At 45.9% G+C, this 17,698-nt stretch overlaps 1 protein-coding gene across 4 annotated transcripts in view; it reads left to right on the plus strand.

Moving 5' to 3' along the window:
- The window catches only part of WDR62 (WD repeat domain 62), a 47,539-nt gene that overhangs the window by 7,440 nt on the left and 22,401 nt on the right, over positions 1-17,698 (plus strand). For 3 of the 4 annotated variants that reach the window (XM_053667614.1, XM_053667615.1, XM_053667616.1), the window contains 8 exons: positions 454-511; positions 745-915; positions 1,742-1,879; positions 2,250-2,432; positions 4,160-4,320; positions 6,550-6,739; positions 14,255-14,392; positions 16,129-16,307. In XM_053667614.1, coding sequence (XP_053523589.1) covers positions 454-511; positions 745-915; positions 1,742-1,879; positions 2,250-2,432; positions 4,160-4,320; positions 6,550-6,739; positions 14,255-14,392; positions 16,129-16,307 — 1,218 coding nt within the window. The remainder of the gene's footprint in view (positions 1-453; positions 512-744; positions 916-1,741; positions 1,880-2,249; positions 2,433-4,159; positions 4,321-6,549; positions 6,740-14,254; positions 14,393-16,128; positions 16,308-17,698) is intronic. The other variant, XM_053667617.1, reaches the window with a different exon arrangement.

The following is a 17,698-nucleotide window of genomic DNA, read 5'->3' on the forward strand; positions in this document are numbered from 1 at the left end:
GCTGTACTGTTTCAGTGTGATGTCTGCCAGGGTCCTCCCTTCAGCACTACCTCCATACTTAGACCAGATCTGTGCCATTTCCTGCATCTGAATTTCTCAGGGTTACAGGGCTGGTGGGTCTTAGGAAGCCCACTGCTGTAGAGGGAAAGGGAGGTGGGTCCCCATTCAGACATGTCCACCTCATGTGGGTTTGGAGTTTTAGGGTGGAAGGGACCTTGACTTGTATAGAACCCCATTTGTCTATGTTGCTGCCCCCTTCTCCTAGCAGCAGGGAATGCAGGATGGCTGAGCACACAGGCAACATTGGCTCTATAGGATCTGCTCATGCTCACTTCTGGCCTCTTCCAGGTTTGGGAGTGAGGACTGGGCAGAATTCTGTGAGCATAGCCAGGCTAGGGTCTGGCAGTCCATCCTTTAGTGGAATCAGTGATCAACCCATTTCCTTGCCCTCAGGAAGTCTCTGAGTTCTCTGGCCTTCTCCCCTGATGGGAAGTACATAGTGACGGGGGAGGTGAGTTGTGATCACAATTGAGTAGGTGGGGAAGGGTCTTGGGGCCATTTTTCTGTCCTTACCAGGCCTGGGAAGTCCCTAAAATAGCTCCTTCCTGGACCAGAAAAGCCTTGTGGCAGATGGGGGAGGTGGCTTTGGGCACATCCTGGGGCAATGCCAACTTCAGCCCTGCCAGCCCCTCTATCCCTGCCTGGTATAGAACCCAGCAGCAGTAACAGCCCCACCTTTCCTAGAACGGGCAGAGGCCTACTGTGCGAATCTGGGATGTGGATGAGAAGAGTCAGGTGGCAGAGATGTTGGGCCATAAGTACGGCGTGGCATGTGTGGCCTTCTCCCCCAATATGAAGCACATTGTGTCCATGGGCTACCAGCACGACATGGTACTCAACGTCTGGGACTGGAAGGTGAGCTGACTGGTGGGTGTGTAGGCTAGTAGCTGGCTGCCAGAGCATCCTGAGTCTCAGGCATTGGAAAAACTAAATGAGATAACTTGGTAAAGTGCTCATTCATCCGGCAAATATTTTTTGAGCACCTGATCTCTTTTAGGCACTTATTGAAGGGCATATGACAAGTTCTCAACTAGTGGAATGGATAATTATTTTTATATTGACCAGCTGTGGGTCTGTTTCCTGATCTGTGAAATGGATATTATAGTGTCCACCTGGTTGAATTATGATACTTCAATGAATTGATATGGAACACTGGACACTGGAATAGCTGGAGGAGGACTTGGAGTCAGCAGAAGTGGGTACCAAGTCCTGGTTCTGTTCATAACTTGCTATGTGACCTTAAACACGTGATATCCCCAACTCAACATGGCAGAGTGGGAGGAGAAGCACCTCTTTTATAGAGCTATTGAAGGATTCTGTGAGTTATGCTGTGAAGGGCTCAGCAGGGCCCAGAGTGAGAGCCGTATCAATGGCAGCCATGGGTGTGTTATCCTTACCTCCCAGCTGTGGCTGTTCTCAACATCATGTGCAGCTGTAGAGCTTGAACTCTTAAGGAGAGCTCTGGAACTTACTCTTACATGGGAACCTTTCCAAGCCTTAGTCTCCTCTGTAGTGGGAATAAGAGTGCCACATGTAGGTTCTCCCATAAAGTAGCTTACCAGAGGTCCCAAGGAAACAGACTTGGAGTCAGGGAGACTGGGCAGGGCTGAGGGCAAAAGCAGAGAGCAGTGGTCCAGTGTGGTGGGTGTTGGCATGAACTTTTCTATAATGATTCTTCCAGAAAGATGTTGTGGTGGCTTCCAACAAGGTATCCTGCAGGGTCATCGCCATCTCTTTCTCAGAAGACAGCAGCTATTTTGTCACAGTTGGTAACCGGCATGTGAGGTTCTGGTTCTTAGAAGTGTCCACTGAAGCAAAGGTAAGCTTTTGTCCCTGCCACCTCACAGAGGGCCGGGGAGTAACTGTCTGGCCTCTTAAGGGTCTGGCTTCTGCTTTTGGCCTGCTCTCTAGGTGCTCACTGGCAGGGGCCTGCTAGAAAATCTCCCCATCACATTTCCCTCCCTTGACCCTGGGGCCAGACCTTGTTCCAGGACTGCCGCCTTCTAACCATTATGCCTGGAAGTGTTCTCCATTTTTTTCCCCCTCCTCCACTTGGAGGAGTTTCTTAGGTTCCTCCTGTTTAATTATATTATTGCTCTGGTCATGAAAGTCCCATCATGACATTGTCTCCTATGCCCTGCTATGAGGCTATGTGAACACTGTCTCACTGTGCCCTGCTATGCCTCCAGGTGACGGGAACGGTGCCCCTCCTAGGACGCTCAGGTATCCTGGGTGAGCTGCACAACAATGTCTTCTGTGGTGTGGCGTGTGGCCGAGGTCAAATGGCAGGCAATACCTTCTGTGTGTCCTATTCGGGTCTCCTCTGCCAGTTCAATGAAAAGAGGGTGCTGGAGAAGTGGATCAATCTGAAGGTACCCAATCTTTCTGCTATCAATGGGGAAACCACTCTTTCCATGACATGGTCTCCTGGGACACTCAGCGGTCTTTCTGCCCGGTAGTTGATCACACCAACCCTGGGTTTGACTTCCAAGTTCTGCTTGTGTGACTCTGGTGAATGACTTTGCCTCTCTGAGCCTCAGCGTCCTCCTCTGTAAAAATGGAAATACTGCTGCCTACCTCAGAGTCCATAAGGGAGTCACATGAGATAAGATAAGTAAGGCACTTCACACAGTGCTTGGTACCCTGTAATGGGGTTGTGGGGTAAAGGTTACGATTTCTTTCTTCACTGTTTGATTCAGTTCACATTTCTCCACTGAACACTCTTGACTAATAGTACAACTGTGCTTTTAAAGAACTGTAGGTATCATTAACTTAATCATTTTCAGTCAAAAAAGACTATACCAGAAAACAACATTTTACTTATTTATTTTTAGACAGAGGGGAATGGTGGGAGAAAGAGAGAGAAACATCGATGTGTGCTTGCCCCTCACACACACCCCCACCGGGGACCTGGCCTGGGCATCAAACCAGCGACCCTTGGGTTTGTGGGCTGGCACTCAATCCACTGAGGCATGCCAGCCAGGGCCAAAAACAATATTTAAACTAAAGGATCAATAAATTGCAGAACCACTTCCCTTCAAGATCTGAGGATCTGAGTCCAAGCTGTGTTCCTATTCTCAGATTTGGAGGCCCATTTGGCTGTCATGTCTGTTTTCCTTCCTTTTTCTATTCCTGCTCTTGTGACCCCTGTGCACCTCGTCTTTAGGGTTAATGGCATGGTGTCAGACATATGGACTAAGTCTGAGTCTTTTCTGTCCTTGATACTTCTTCTTTTTCTTATTTATTTATTTATTTATTTATTTATTTATTTATTTATTTATAGAGAGAGGAAGGGATGGAGAAAGAGAAGGAGAGAAACATTGATGTGTGGTTGCCCCTCACATGGCCCCCCACTGGGGGACTTGGCCTGCAACTCAGGCATGTGTCCTGACTGGGAATCAAACCAGCGACCCTTTGGTTCACAGCCCGTGCTCAATCCACTGAGCTACACCAGCCAGGGCTTTTTTTTTTTTTTCCTTGTTTGAATCCTCTGGCTGGAACTCCTGCAGCTTTTAAGCATGTCAGAAGGTTTTGACAGATAGATGTGTAGCTCCTGAGCAGCTGTCATGAATGACTCATAAATTAAGTCTATAGATTTGGAAAAACTCCTCTAATCAGTGTCCAGAGTTCTGGCACTTCTTGCCTGCCTAGCTACATGTCATGGCAGTATAGACAGTCCTTCCTATGTACAGTAATTTTATTCTATGCTGCTTTGAAGTATAATCTCAATGAAGTTGTTTTTAAGCAATAAGGAATAACATTTCAGCCCCAAATTTAACCCTTTTACCACAAGTGACCTATCTGAAGTCATGGTCTACTGAACAGATATTTTCCACCCACAGCTGAATTCTTCTGTAGGTAGCAATGACAACCCTTTCCTAATCTGTGCCTCTGTCTACCTGCTGGCACATTTCCTTCAATAGTGACCTTACGCTATATCTGACTTCAAAAACCTTAAAATGTACTAAGATGGGCTACTTAGACCCAAGAAACTATAAGGCTTCTCTAGAGGCCCAAGGCTGCTGTTCTGCAGTCCCCATGTCCCTGAACTGGGCCACACGAAGCACAAAGTCCATTTGGGTCCCTTTTGCCCCCACAGGTCTCCCTCTCATCATGCCTCTGTGTCAGTCAGGAGCTCATCTTCTGTGGCTGCACCAATGGGACAGTTCGCATCTTCCAGGCCCACAACCTACACTACCTTGCCAACCTGCCTAAGCCGCACTACCTTGGGGTGGATGTGGCTCAGGGCCTGGAGCCCAGGTACTACCCGACAAGGGGAGGGAGAGGGGCCCACCCAGAATCTGTCTGCTGGTATGCATCCACGCTTCTAGATCCATCTACACACTGGCCAGCCTTAGGCAAGGAGCAGGATACAGCTATAATGAGGCAGCAACATTTCTGCCACCGTGAAGTCTTCAGTCTAGTGAGGGAGATTGATAAACAAGTACACAAATAAGATAATTTCAGATAGTCATAAATGCTTTTGCAAAAATAAAACAAACTCAGGAAGGAGAGTGGCTGGGGGTTGGGGCTGTATTGTTTGAGTGGCCAGGGGAAGCCCCTAGTGAGAAAGGGCCAGCTGTGTGGAGAACTGGGTCCTGACAGCAAGTGGAAAGGCCTTAAGGGGACAGCACACTGGTCCTGTTGTGTTTCAGGAAAACCTACAGGCTGTGTGGCTAGAGTCCAGTGTGCCAGGGGGAGGGAGTGGAGTTGGGGTGGGGGAGAATTGATGGAGGCTGGTGGGAGGAGCTCGTAGTATATTCTGAGGGCCATGGGCAGCTACTGGGTATTTAGGCCTTGGCATTATGTGATCGGGCTTTGAGCATTAGATCCCTCCGGCTGCCATGTTGAGTGGGTGGAAGGGCTGCGCTGTGACATATTTTCCCTTTGCTGTAAGTCATTTTGGGGGGGGTGCGGGGAGCTTCCTAACCAGGGGGTGCTGGGTGCCTGGGGTGGCCTCTTTGTAGATTGTGGGACACTATCTCCTGATGCCTTTTCTAATAGCCTGGAGGGGGCTATTGGGTGTCTCAAAGGAAAGGCAGGGTGGGTCAGCAACCCACAGACAGTGGTTTGTTGTAGTACGCAGGCTGCCCATCTCTGCCAGCTTCTGCTTTGCTATGCGGCCTCAGGCAAGTCACTGTATCAACCCGTGCTTCAGTCTCTCCCTCTGTAAAACAGAGTACCTACGTCTCATGGAGGTTGTGGGGATTCAGTGCAGAAAGTTCTTTGCTTGGCTCACAGTAGGTGCTCAGTAAACTGTAGCCTTTGTAGGGAGGTGCCAGGCCAGAGTATGACTCCCCTGTTCCCTTGCACAGAGATTTTTGGTGATGTGTGGTAGAGCCCTTGAGAGAGAAGGCCTGAGATATGTGCCCATTTTCCTTCCATGCTCCGAGAGAGAGAACAGAGCTTGAGTTGGATGAAATGAGGGGAGAAAAATACAACAGGAGTTGAAAATTCAGATGCTCTCAGGGGCCAAGTGGAAGCTGTCACTTTACAACCTCTGTATTAGAAGCAAAGCAAAGGAGGACAGAGGAAAAAGTAGAGTTGGAGTGGGACAGATGTGATGCGGACACTGGCCCGCACTGTCTATGGCGTTGTGGATGAGACAAGAGAAATTCACACGGATTACCCAGTCCTGTGGAGAAAAAGGGACGGCACAGCCACTCTCACAAAAGGAGAGCACCTTGACCCTTCCCTTGACAGGCTTTTATTGGGTTGAATTAGCACAGGAATGCTGGGTATATACGTAAAGCTCATCAGTCATTGTCAGGCAGAAATGATTAAACAACAGATAACATTCAAAGAACTCTGAGGGCTTATTCTGAGTCAGGGTCAGATAGTTACAGGGCCATAAAACTTTGGGAAACAAACTCACTTCCACTTCAAGCTTAGACACTCATCATTTAAATTGAGGGCATTCGTAGCAAAGCAGGTTTCCCAAGATTCTATGCATTCTTTCTTAGGCCTGATCACCCTGGGGAACCCACCCCTTCCAGCACAGGGCCACACCCACCTCCAGCATTGTTTTAGGCTTAGGTCAAGCAGGGGAAATAAGGCAGCCGGGAGATTAGGAGACTTCTCGCAGACAGAATGAGGACTTAGGCTATGTCAAAGCTGAGGGGCGAGAGTCCATCATCCCCTTTCTCCATAGGCCCCCAAGCCCTCCCCTGAGGGTCCTCTTGTGACCGTGTCTGTCTTAGGTCATCCCTCCCTTGAGGAATCTTACCCATCATTGGCTAAACGGTCATACCCTGCAGGCCAGGTAGGATGAAGCCCTGACAGAGGGATAAGCTTTGTCTCCTTAATGGCTTATTGTCACAAGGTCTTTTTACTCAGCCTTAGCCATGGGGGATTACAGCTTCTGAAACCAGGCAGGGTGGTTCCCCAGCACAGATGGACCACCATCGCATTGACTTGAGGTAGCTCAAGTGTCTGTTACTACCCACAGTGACACTGATGGTGACTGATGACCTGTCGTTGCCTCGTTAGCTTCCTCTTCTGCGGGAAGGCAGAAGCAGTCTACCCGGATACAGTGGCACTGACCTTTGACCCCATCCACCAGTGGCTGTCCTGCGTGTATAAGGACCACAGCATCTATATCTGGGATGTCAAAGACATCAACAAAGTAGGCAAGATGTGGTCAGAGCTCTTCCACAGCTCCTACGTGTGGAACGTCGAGGTGAGCCCCTCTCTGCCTCCCCAGCCCTTGCTCAGCCCCCATTTGAAGAAAGCTTCTGCAGAGTTTGGGGAACCCATTAAGCCATTCCTTCAAAATGGACTGCAGCTATGCGCCAGGTCCTGTTCTAGGTGCTGAGGACACAACTAGGAAGGAAACTGACAAAAGTCCTTCCATCTTGGAGCTCACATTTGGGTGGGAAGGTAAGCCCATAAACAATAAATATAAAACATGACAAGTAGCAGTATCTCTCAGAAGAAAAATGAAGCAGAGCAGGGGAAGAGGAGCCCAAGAGTGCTTGCTCTTTCAGAGAAGGAGAGTGGTCAAGGAAGGCCTCTCTAAGAATGTGACTTTCAAGTAGAGAGACCTGCAGGAAAGGGGGTAAGGGGGGGAGGGGAAGAGGCATGTGACTTCTTGGGAGAATGGGAAGAGCAAAGGACCAGTAGCAGGAGCCCGTGTACCTGAGGGAGCCTTCTGTGGAGGCCGTTGTTGTCATTTAGTGCTTTTTTATGCAAGCATTGAGGAAGTTTTTATTTTCTGAGAACGAATCTGTGGGGATTTTTTATTCTCTAAAGTTGTAAGTACTCCTTGAAGATTAGACAACTGGTGGAGAAAGAATTGTATTCTACTTTTTTTCCCCTGAAAATTTCTTACTACAAGCATGTTTGTCCTAGAGAATCTGTTTTCAGTGTCCAAATTGAGAATTGAGAAAAACAACTTTTTTTCCCCAAAATATTTTACTTATTTATTTTTAGAGAGAGGTGAAGCCAGAGAGAGAGGGAGACAGGAACATCTATCGGTTGCTTCTGTAAGCCCCCCTGCCTAGGGACCAAACCCACAACCCAGGCATGTGCCCTGACTGGGAATTGAACCAGAGACCCTTTGGTCCACAAGCCAGTGCTCAGTCCACTGAGCCACGCCAGCCAGGGCTTACCTACTTATATTTTAGAAGTTAGGAGAATATCTTGTCACCTGGTTTTGCAGTAAATATTGTCCATAGGGTTTCGATTTTACTCTCTGGTTGTTCTTTTTTTTATTTGAGGATTTTGGATTTAAAAATCTATGCTGGTGCTATTATCATCTTCTCAGGAACCAGTCTTCCATATTTTGAAATTTATATGTTGTCTCTGTCTTTCTGAGTAGTGTCTAGCTCTGTCTTTCCATCCCTTAATTTTCGACTGTGTCTAATCTTTGGTTTTTAATGTTTCATTTTTTACTATTTATTTATTAATTGCCTATTTTGTTTGTTAGTTTATTTTTTTTCATTAGATTCTACATATAAGTCAGATCATATGGTAATTGTCTTTCTCTTGCCTGTTTCACTTAGCATAATACCCTCTCGGTCCATCCACTATGTTCCAAAACATTCCTTCTTCTTCTTATTTTTTAAATATATCGCTTATCGTTGTTTTTTTCCATGCCATTTAGGCCCCTTATACTGCCCTGCCACCAGCAGTCACCACACTGTTCATGTCCATGAGTCCTTTTTTCTTTTTGCCCATCCCCTCCACCCCCTAAATTCCTCCACCCCAGCTGTCATCCTGCTCTGCATCTATGAGTCTGTGCCCATTTTCCTTGTTAGTTCACTTTGTTCACTAGATTCCACACATGAGGGAAATCATATAGTATTTGTCTTTCTCAGACTGGCTTATGTCAATTAGCTTAATGTTCTCCATCCACAATCTCTCAAAGAGTAAAATTTTCTTCTCTTTTAGGGCTGAGCAGTGTTCTATTATGTAAGTGTCCCATAGTTGTTTTATCCACTCATCTACTTACTGACAGACACTTGGGCTGCTTCTATATCTTGGCGATTGCAAATAACGCTGCACTGAACATAAGGGTGCTTATGTTCTTTTGAATTAGTGTTTTGGATTCCTTTGGATATATTCCCAGAAGTGGGACAGCTGGGTCAGAAGGCAGATCCATTTTTAATTTTTTGAGGTATCTCCATACTGCTTTCCACAGTGGCTGCACCAGTCTGCATTTGCAACAACAGTGCAAAAAACGGTCCCCCTCTCTCCACATCCTCCCCAACACTTGTTGTTTGTTGATTTATTGATGACAGCCATTCTGACAGGTGTGAGATGATATCTTATTGTGGTTTTAATTTGCTTTTCTCTGAGGATTAGTGACACTGAGCATCGTCCCATATGTCTATTGGCCATATGTTTGTCCTCTTTGGAGAAGCGTCTATTCAGGTCCTTTGCCCATTTTTTAACCGGGTTGTTTGTGTTTTGGGGGTTAAGTTTCATAAGTTCTTTATAAATTTTGGATATTAATTATTTATCAGATGTATCAGGGAATATGATCTCCCATTCTATGGGTTGTCTTTTTATTTTGTTGATGATTTCCTTTGCTATGTAAAATCTTTCTAGTGTGATGTAATACCATTTTTTTCTTTTGTTTCCCTTCCCTGGGGAGATATAGCTGATAAAATGTTGCTATGAGCAATGTCTGAGATTTTGCGGCCTATGTTTTCTTCTATGGTTTTTATGGTTTGGGGTCTAACATTGAGGTCTTTGATCCATTTTGAATTTATTCTTGCGTGTGGTGTGTGTGAAGGTGGTGTAGTTTCATTTTTTTTGGACATGTCTGTCCAGTTTTCCCAACACCATTTATTGAATAAACTATCTTTAGTCCATTGTATGTACTTGCTTCCTCTTTCCAATATGAGTTGACTGTAATGGCATGGGTTTATTTCTGGACCCTCTATTCCATTCCATCGGTGTATGTGTCTGTTTTTATGCCAGTACCATGTTGTTTGGATTACTATGGCCTTATAGTATCGTTTCATGCTAGGTAGTGTGACTCCTCCAACTTCGTTCTTTTTCAGGATCACTGTTGCAGTGTGGGGCTTTTTGTGGTTCCATATAAATTTTTAAATATTTGTTACAGTTCTGTGAAACATGTCATTGGAATCTTTTTTTTTCTTTTACATTTTCTACCTATCATTTATGCTACTTATTCTCTGTACCTTTTCCCCCTCTCTCCCCCTCCTACTCCCCTCCTGATAACCCTCCATGTGATCTCCATTTCTGTGATTCTGTTCCTGTTCTAGTTGTTTGCTTAATTTGTTTTATTTTAGGTGTGGTTGTCAATAACTGTGAGTTTGTTGTCATTTTACTGTTCGTATTTTTGATCTTCTTTTTCTTAGATAAGTCCCTTTAATATTTCATAGAATAAGGGCTAGGTGATGATGAACTCCTTTAACTTGACCTTATCTGGGAAGCATTTCATCTGCCCTTCCATTCTAGACGATAGCTTTGCTGAGGAGAGTAATCAGGGATGTAGGTCCTTGCCTTTCACGACTTTGAATACTTCTTTCCAGCCCTTTTTTGCCTGCAAGGTCTCTGTTGAGAAATCAGCTGATAGCCATATGGGCACTCCTTTATAGGGAATTGTCTCCTTTTCTCTTGCTGCTTTTAAGATTCTTGGGTTATCTTTAGTCTTTTTTTTTTTTTTTTTTTTGATTCTTGCCTGAGTCATTAATCAATTGGTGCACTTTATTTTTTTTTCCTTTTTTTTTTTTTAGTTTTTTTTTATTTTTTATTTTTATTTTTTTTAAATTTTAATTTTATTTAGTTATTTTTCAAGTACAGTTTTTTGTCTATTTTTCCCATTAGTCTTGAGTAATGTGTTTATGATGTTCCTTGGTGTGTTCCTCGTTGGGTGGAACTTCTTTGGGACTCTTTGAGCTTCCTGGACATCCTGGAAGTCTATTTCCTTTGCCAGATTGGGGGAGTTCTTCTTTATTATTTGTTCAAATAAATTTTCCGCTTGTTGCTTTTCCTCTTCTTTTTCTGATACCCCTATGATTCAGATGTTGGAACATTTAAAAATGTCCTGGAGGTTCCTAAGCCTCTCCTCATTTTTATGAATTCTTGCTTCTTCATTCTGTTCTGGTTGAATGTTTCTTACTTCCTTCTGGTCCACAACATCGATTTGAGTCCCATTTCCTTCCCGTCCCTGTTGGTTCCCAGTACATTTCCCTTATTTCACTTGCATAGCCTTCCTTTTTCCATCTAATTTGTGACCATATTCCACCAGTTCTGTGAGCATCCTGATTACCAGTGTTTTGAACTGTGTACCTGATAGGTTGGCTGTCTCTTCACTGCTTAGTTGTATTTTCTTCTGGAGCTTTGATGTGTTCTTTCCTTTGGGCCTTGTTTTTTGTTTCTTTGTTTGTTTGTTTGTTTGTTTGTGTCTTGTTGTGCCTGTTACTGTAGTAAGGAGCAGAGCATTAAGTATTTGCCAGGGCAGGGTAAGCCAGATCGCTGCCTTGTGGTGCTGCATGTGGGGGAGGGGTCTGAGAGGGAATAATGGCGCTTGCTCTGCTCTCTGCGGGATTTCAGCCACTCCCCCTCTACCCACAAGCAAATTGGCCCCTTCTGGTGCTGGTTCCCAGGTGGGCGGGTTTGTGTACATTCTAGGACCCTGTTGGTCTCTCCAATGAACCCTCCCATGAGGCTGGGAGTTTCTCCCACTGCTGCCTCAACCCCCACCGATCAGAGGTTTGAGGCTTTACTTCTCCACCCTGGAACCCTGGGTTGTTTCGGTCTGCATCGCTCCCTAGTTGTTCCTCCCAGCACGGGAATGTGGGACCACCCCAGACCTCCAGCCACCACCTTGCTGCAAGTCCTCTCCACCCAGCTGCTGGTCTCTGCCCCTCCTACTGGTCTGGGTGAATGTTTCTCCTTTAACTCCTTGGTTGTCGGACTTCCACACAGTTTGATTTTCTGGCAGTTCTAGTTATGTTTTGTTTTTAAATTTGTCGTTGTCCTTCTTTTGCTTGTGTGAAGAGGCAAAGTGTATCTATCTATGCCTCCTTCTTGGCCAGAACCCTTTATCCATTTTTGATTGAATTGTGGTTTCTTTGGTATTGAGTTGTGTAAGTTCTTTATAAATTTGGATGTTAACCCGTTATCACATGTATCATTGGCAAATATGTTCTCCCACTTGGTGGGTTTTCTTTTTATTTTGTGGATGGTTTCCTTTGCTGTGCAAAAACTTTTTAGTTTGCTGTAGTCCCATTTGTTTTTATTTTTCATTGGTTTCTCTTGCCTGTTTTTCACTTCTATAACTCATTCTATTTTGTTCTTTTACAGCCCTGCTTGGTTATTCTTGATAGTTTCTGGATGGCTACTGACACTTTTTTTCAAAAGATTTTATTTATTTATTTTTAGAGAGAAGGGAAAGGAGAGACAGAGGGAGCGAAGCATCAATGTGTGTTTACCTCTTTTTTTTTTTACACTTTAAAATCTTTTATTTTATTGATTATGCCATTATAGTTGTTCTATTCCCCCCCTTCATTCCCCTCCACCCAGCACCCCCCCACCCTCACCATTCCCCCCTTTAGTTTATGACTATGTGTCTCAAGTTCTTCAGATTCTATATTTCCCATACTATTCTTGCGCCCCCTATCTATTTTCTACCTACTGTCTATGCTACTTATTTTCTGTACCTTCTCCCCCCTTCTCCTCCTCCCGCTCCCCTGTTGCTAACCCTCCATGAGATCTTCATTTCTATGTTTCCACTGCTGATCTAGCTGTCCTTTTAGTTTGCTTTTGTTGTTTTAGTTTGTGGTTGTCAATAACTGTGAATTTGCTCTTCTTTCACTGTTCATCTTTTTTATCTTCTTTTTCTTAGGTAAGTCCCTTTAACATTTCATATAATAAGGGTTTGGTGATGATGAACTCCTTGAATTTGATCTTATCTGGGAAGCACTTTATCTGTCCTTCCATTCTAAATGAAAGTTTTGCTGGATAGAGCAATCTTGGTTGTAGGTTTTTGGATTTCATGACTTGGAATACTTCTTTCCAGCCCCTTCTTGCTTGCAAGCTCTCTTTTGAGAAATCCACTGACAGTCTGATGGGAAGTCCTTTGTAGGTGACTGTCCCCTTATCTCTTGCTGCTTCTAGGATTCTCTCCTTCATTTTAATCTTGGCTAATGTAATGATGATGTGCCTTGGTGTATTCCTTCTTGGGTCCAACTTCTTTGAGACACTCTGAGCTTCCTGGACTTTCTGGAAGTCTATTTCCTTTGCCAGATTGGGGACGTTCTCCTTTATCATTTGTTCAAATAAGTTTTCCACTGGTGGCTGTTCCTTTCCCCCTTCTGGTACCCCTATAATTCGGATGTTGGAGCGTTTAAAGATGTCCTGGAGGTTCCTAAGTCTCTCCTCATTTTTTTGAATTCTTGTTTCTTCATATTTTCCTGTTTGGCCATTTTTTCCTTCCTTCTGGTCCACTCCCTTGATTTGAGTCCCAGTTTCCTTTTCATCACTGTAGGCTTCCTGTGCAATTCCCTTCATTTCAATTAGTTTTGCCTTCATATGTTCCTCTAATTTGTGACTAAAATCAACCAGTTCTGTGAGGATCCTGATCACCAGTGTTTTGAACTGTGCATCTGAAAGTTTGGCTATTTCTTTGTTGCTTAGAGTTATGGGCTCTGGGGCTTTGAGATCTTCTTGAGCCATTTTTTGGTCTGTTCGATCCGGATAAGTATGAGGAGCAGAGCCTTAGGTGTGCACCAGGTAGGGGCCGCCCAGGTCACTGGGTTGTGAAGCTGTATGTGGGGGCGGGGTCAGAGCAGGGAAATGACGGCCCCCTCTGCTGCCTCTCAGTCCTGTCTCACCGCCCACTCCCTCGCCAGTCTATCTGCGCACGAATGTGCGACCACAATCAACCCTGGGCCCTCGCTGGGTCCACCAGTCTCTCATTGGGTCGCTCACTGGGCCCGCCTGTTGCAACCCCATGCCTGGGATCCATGCGCCTGAGTCCGTCTGACCTAGTTTTCCTGTGCAACTGCTGGCTTCGCCCCTCTTACCCGGTCAGGCTGAAGAATTTGTTGTTATCAGACTTCCGAAAAGTTCAGTTGTCTGTGTTCTGGCTGTGTTCTCTGTTGCTAATATTTTGTTGTCTCTAAACTTGGTTGTGTGAAAAAGCACGGCGTGTCCACCTATGCCTCCATCTTGGTGGAAGTCTGTGTGTGTTTACCTCTTGTACGCTCCATCTGAGGACATGGCCTGCACACTAGGCGTTTGCCCTAACTGGGAATAGAACTGGTGGTCCTTTGCTTCACAGCCCGGCGCTCAATCCACACCAGCCAGGGCTGGCTGCTGATGCTTTGAATGTTGTCAGTGTTTTTGTATTTCTTTAAGCACATAAGCGTGGTTATTTTACATTCTGTCCGATAATTCCAATATTTGAAGCTAGCCTCTATTGTTTGTGCTGCTTCCTGTTCATGGTACCTCATTTCTTTTTGTGTTTTGTGAGCTTCCATTTTCTTTGGAAATTTATTTGTGGGGATGTTTTACGGCCTGTGTTGACGATAAGTCATGGATGATATATGGTAGCATTTTTGTCCCTTTTTGTTTATTTTTAATATAGAAAGCATTAAACTATGCTTCTTCATCTGCAACTTACCTTTTTCCCACCGTAATGCGACAGTATGTCATAGTGCTGTCACTGAAGTGGTTGTAATGAATTGCCCTTTGCCTTGACCTCTGGGAAATGTAGGTGTATCCTGAGCTTGAAGATCAGAGAGCTTGTCTACCATCGGGATCTTTTCTGACTTGTTCTTCAGACAACACCATTCGCTTCTGGAACATGGATAGCAACCCTGACTCTCCCTGGCAGAAAAACATCTTCAGTAAAGTGAGTGCCTTCACCGTGAACCATCTTTTAGGAAAAACAAAGACCTACTTAAAGCTAGAATCTTGAGGCAGGAGGGAGTCTTACAGAATCTTGCTGTCAGGCTTCACTAGGGGGCAAGAACCAGGAACCAGGAACCAGTGCAAGTTACTCTCTGCTACCCTCTCTCTTGTTTCTCCCTGTCTCCCTCTGTTTCCGCGTAGTGCAGGTCTCTCTACTAGTCAGCAGCTGCTGTCCAGGTGTGTCTACACAGCCACTCTAGGCAACCTGGCATACTCAACAGAAGAGAAGTTTCTGCCCAAGTCTTGAGCTGAAGCCCCTTGACAGAGCTCTTTGGTTCATCAACCAAATCATACGAGGGGCTTCCCCTGTGTGGCTAGCTGCTGTGGGTGGGGGTGCTGACAGGACCCCAAAGACAGCCATAACGTGAGGCTGGGGAGGCACTATGCTGAAGAAATGGTCGGTATGGCTAAATCAGTAAAGGAGCTTCTCTGAGGAGCTGAAACCTGAATCATGCACTTATGATTCTGCAGATACTTATTAAGGTCTGTACTAGGTGGGTACATGCTGGGCACCAGTCAGTGACTAAGACAGACCCTTCTCCTGTACTTGTGGCACCCACAGTCTAGTGCAGGGAGGCAGAGAGTGAACTAACAACTGCACAAGTTGTGATATAATCACAAGCGTGGTAAGCGGCATGAAAGAAAACTGCAAATTGCTAGTAGGATATACAGGGCCCAGCACACATAACATCCCTTTTTTATTACAAAATCATAAGCATGTAATTCTGTAACATAACACCATCACACTCAAACCCCCCCATGTGTTTGAGTAGGTGAAATGTTTGAATTAAAACTAAACGTTATCACACCCATGTTATTACCCCACTAACCACACTCAAGCAGGCTTTGCTTCTGCGGGGCCCTGTATCACAGAGTCATCTGATCTTATTTGTGGCATCAGGGGGCAGCTTCCTGGAGGAAGAGACAACTAAGCTGAGAGATATGGAGCATTGGGAGGAGGAAAGAGGAGAGGGGAGAGTGCCCAGCGCCAAAGGAACAACTTGTGCAAAGGCCATGAGGTGGGAAAGAGCTTAGTGAGTTGGAAAACCTGAGAAGTCAGTGGGGCTGGAACAAAAAAAGGCCCTTAATGCAGGGAGTATGTAGCAGGTACTCCTTTACTATTCCCTTTGCACTGCCTGCCCTCCCTCCCCCACCGCCAATACTGCCATCTTTTCTTCCGTACCTGTGGTATATGTGTTATATTTGGCTGCATAGAAAAGAAAACCTGAAACCAACAGGTAAAAGTTTGGCTTTATGACTCATAAAAATCACCCAGATGTAACCTGTTCAGACTGTTAGGGCAGCTGCAGGAAGGCTCCAAGAGCCTTCTAACTCTCCACTCTGCCGTTTTGAAGGATGGCCCCTATGTCCACCATCCAAAATGGCTGTCAGAGTTCCAGTTATCACATCAGTGAGTCTCAGACTGCAGGAAGGAAGCAGAAGGGTTCCCACTTGCTTTACATTTCACCGACCAGACTTCATTCACGGATCCTCATCTAGCTGCAAGGGGGGCCTGGGAAACATAGTTATTATTCTTAGTGGTGAACCTCCCAAGTCAGAACTGGAGTTCTGTTACTAACGAAGAATGGGAGACTGGCTCCCATTCTTGGGATATAAAATTACAGAGGTGTTTCAGACCTTCTCATTGTGCTGACTTCAGCCCTTTCCTTCCTGCAGACGCTACTGAAGGTAGTGTATGTAGAGAATGACATTCAGCATCTGCAGGATATGTCACACTTCCCAGACCGGGGAAGTGAGAGTGGGACACCTGTGGACGTGAAAGCTGGAGTACGAGTCATGCAAGTCAGTCCTGATGGCCAACACTTGGCTTCAGGTGACCGAAGTGGAAATCTGAGGCAAGTGAGCTCTGGTGGGTGTCTAGTGTCCACCTCCCAGCTTGGGCTCGGGTACTCAGGCTGCTGGGGAGGAACCCTGGCCTTTGCACCTGCGGCTACTCATTGGGAATGAGGGGCTGTGAGTAGCAATCCTGTAACCAGCCACCCCTGGGAACTTAAGCGCAGAGTCTTCCCGGTGAGGGTGGATAGTGGGACCTCAACAGCTGAGGTGTGCGAACTTTGCCTTGAGAGTAGGCCAGCGAATTTGCATGACCCTAGGACAGGGTAACACTTTACCAGCTGTGTGGTACCCCTGCCAACCCATCAGAGAAGATGCCAGCTGGAGCTTGTGGGGTCCTGGTAGGCCTGGGAGAGGAGCCAGGAGGATGGGACATTTGAGGGCAGAGGTTTTTCACGATGTTACAGTAGATGCCGACAGCATATGAGCCCTGTCACAGGGACCGGGTTTACGTGGGTGAATGACAGCTGTGACCACCTGGTGCTGGGGCTGTTGAGGGATGGAAAGGACCAGGGGGAAATGGAGAGCATGCCCTCAAAGTTATCGTGTGTCCTCATTGTCCAAGAAGAGCAGGAAGTACAGGGGTTATTTTTCCTGTGAAAATTCTAAGGTTTTTAAAATGCTGACAACTGTTTTGACATCAATCACTGCACAAGACAAACCAAATGTGTCAGTGGGCTGCTCACATTGATAGCACTCCGCCATGAATGGTGAAAGCAGTAACAAGGGCTACATGGGCATAGCACTCTTTCCCCGGGCTGGGCACTGGCCTGATACTATGTGTGTGTCTCAGTCACTGTAGTCCTCTCACTGACCACCCCCCCATGTAAGTGCTGTTATCAGCTCCATTTTCATGTGGGTTAATTGAGGTAAGAGGAGCTAAGTAACTAGGCACAGGCAGAGTAGAGAAACTGGGATGGTTGTCTCTTGTTCCAACCCTGGATGAACAACTCTTGATGTTCGCTTTCACTTGGAGAGAAAGAGAAAAGTCTTAGATTTGAGACTAAGAATGACAGATTGGAATTAGATGTTCCCACCCTTAGGTCCTATTCTTGCATATACCTTCTGACCTCTAACCCCTGACCCCTGCTCCACTCCCCTTCCCCAGGGTTCACTTGTGAAACAGCTTTGCCCTAAGCCTTGTTTTCCCCAGAGGACTGTCCTAGATCTGGCCCATGGAGCCACAGGAGCTGAGTGCTCACTGAGGTACTCCCAGCTTTGGCACTGCTTTCTTTAAGATGGCAGGTTTCTAGATGATAACAGTGGTTTGGTATCACTAAACTACTTCCTGACATCACCTACCTGGCTGTGGCAGAGTGCCTGGGGTGGGAGCGGGAGTGGGAGCAGGGCTGGGAGGGCCCTGCGAGAAGGGTACAGCGGACAGTGTGTTTCT

The sequence above is a fragment of the Artibeus jamaicensis genome, unplaced genomic scaffold (genome assembly GCF_021234435.1).
Source record: "Artibeus jamaicensis isolate MK-2021 breed Jamaican fruit bat unplaced genomic scaffold, CSHL_Jam_final contig_470, whole genome shotgun sequence".
Classification (NCBI taxonomy): domain Eukaryota; kingdom Metazoa; phylum Chordata; class Mammalia; order Chiroptera; family Phyllostomidae; genus Artibeus; species Artibeus jamaicensis.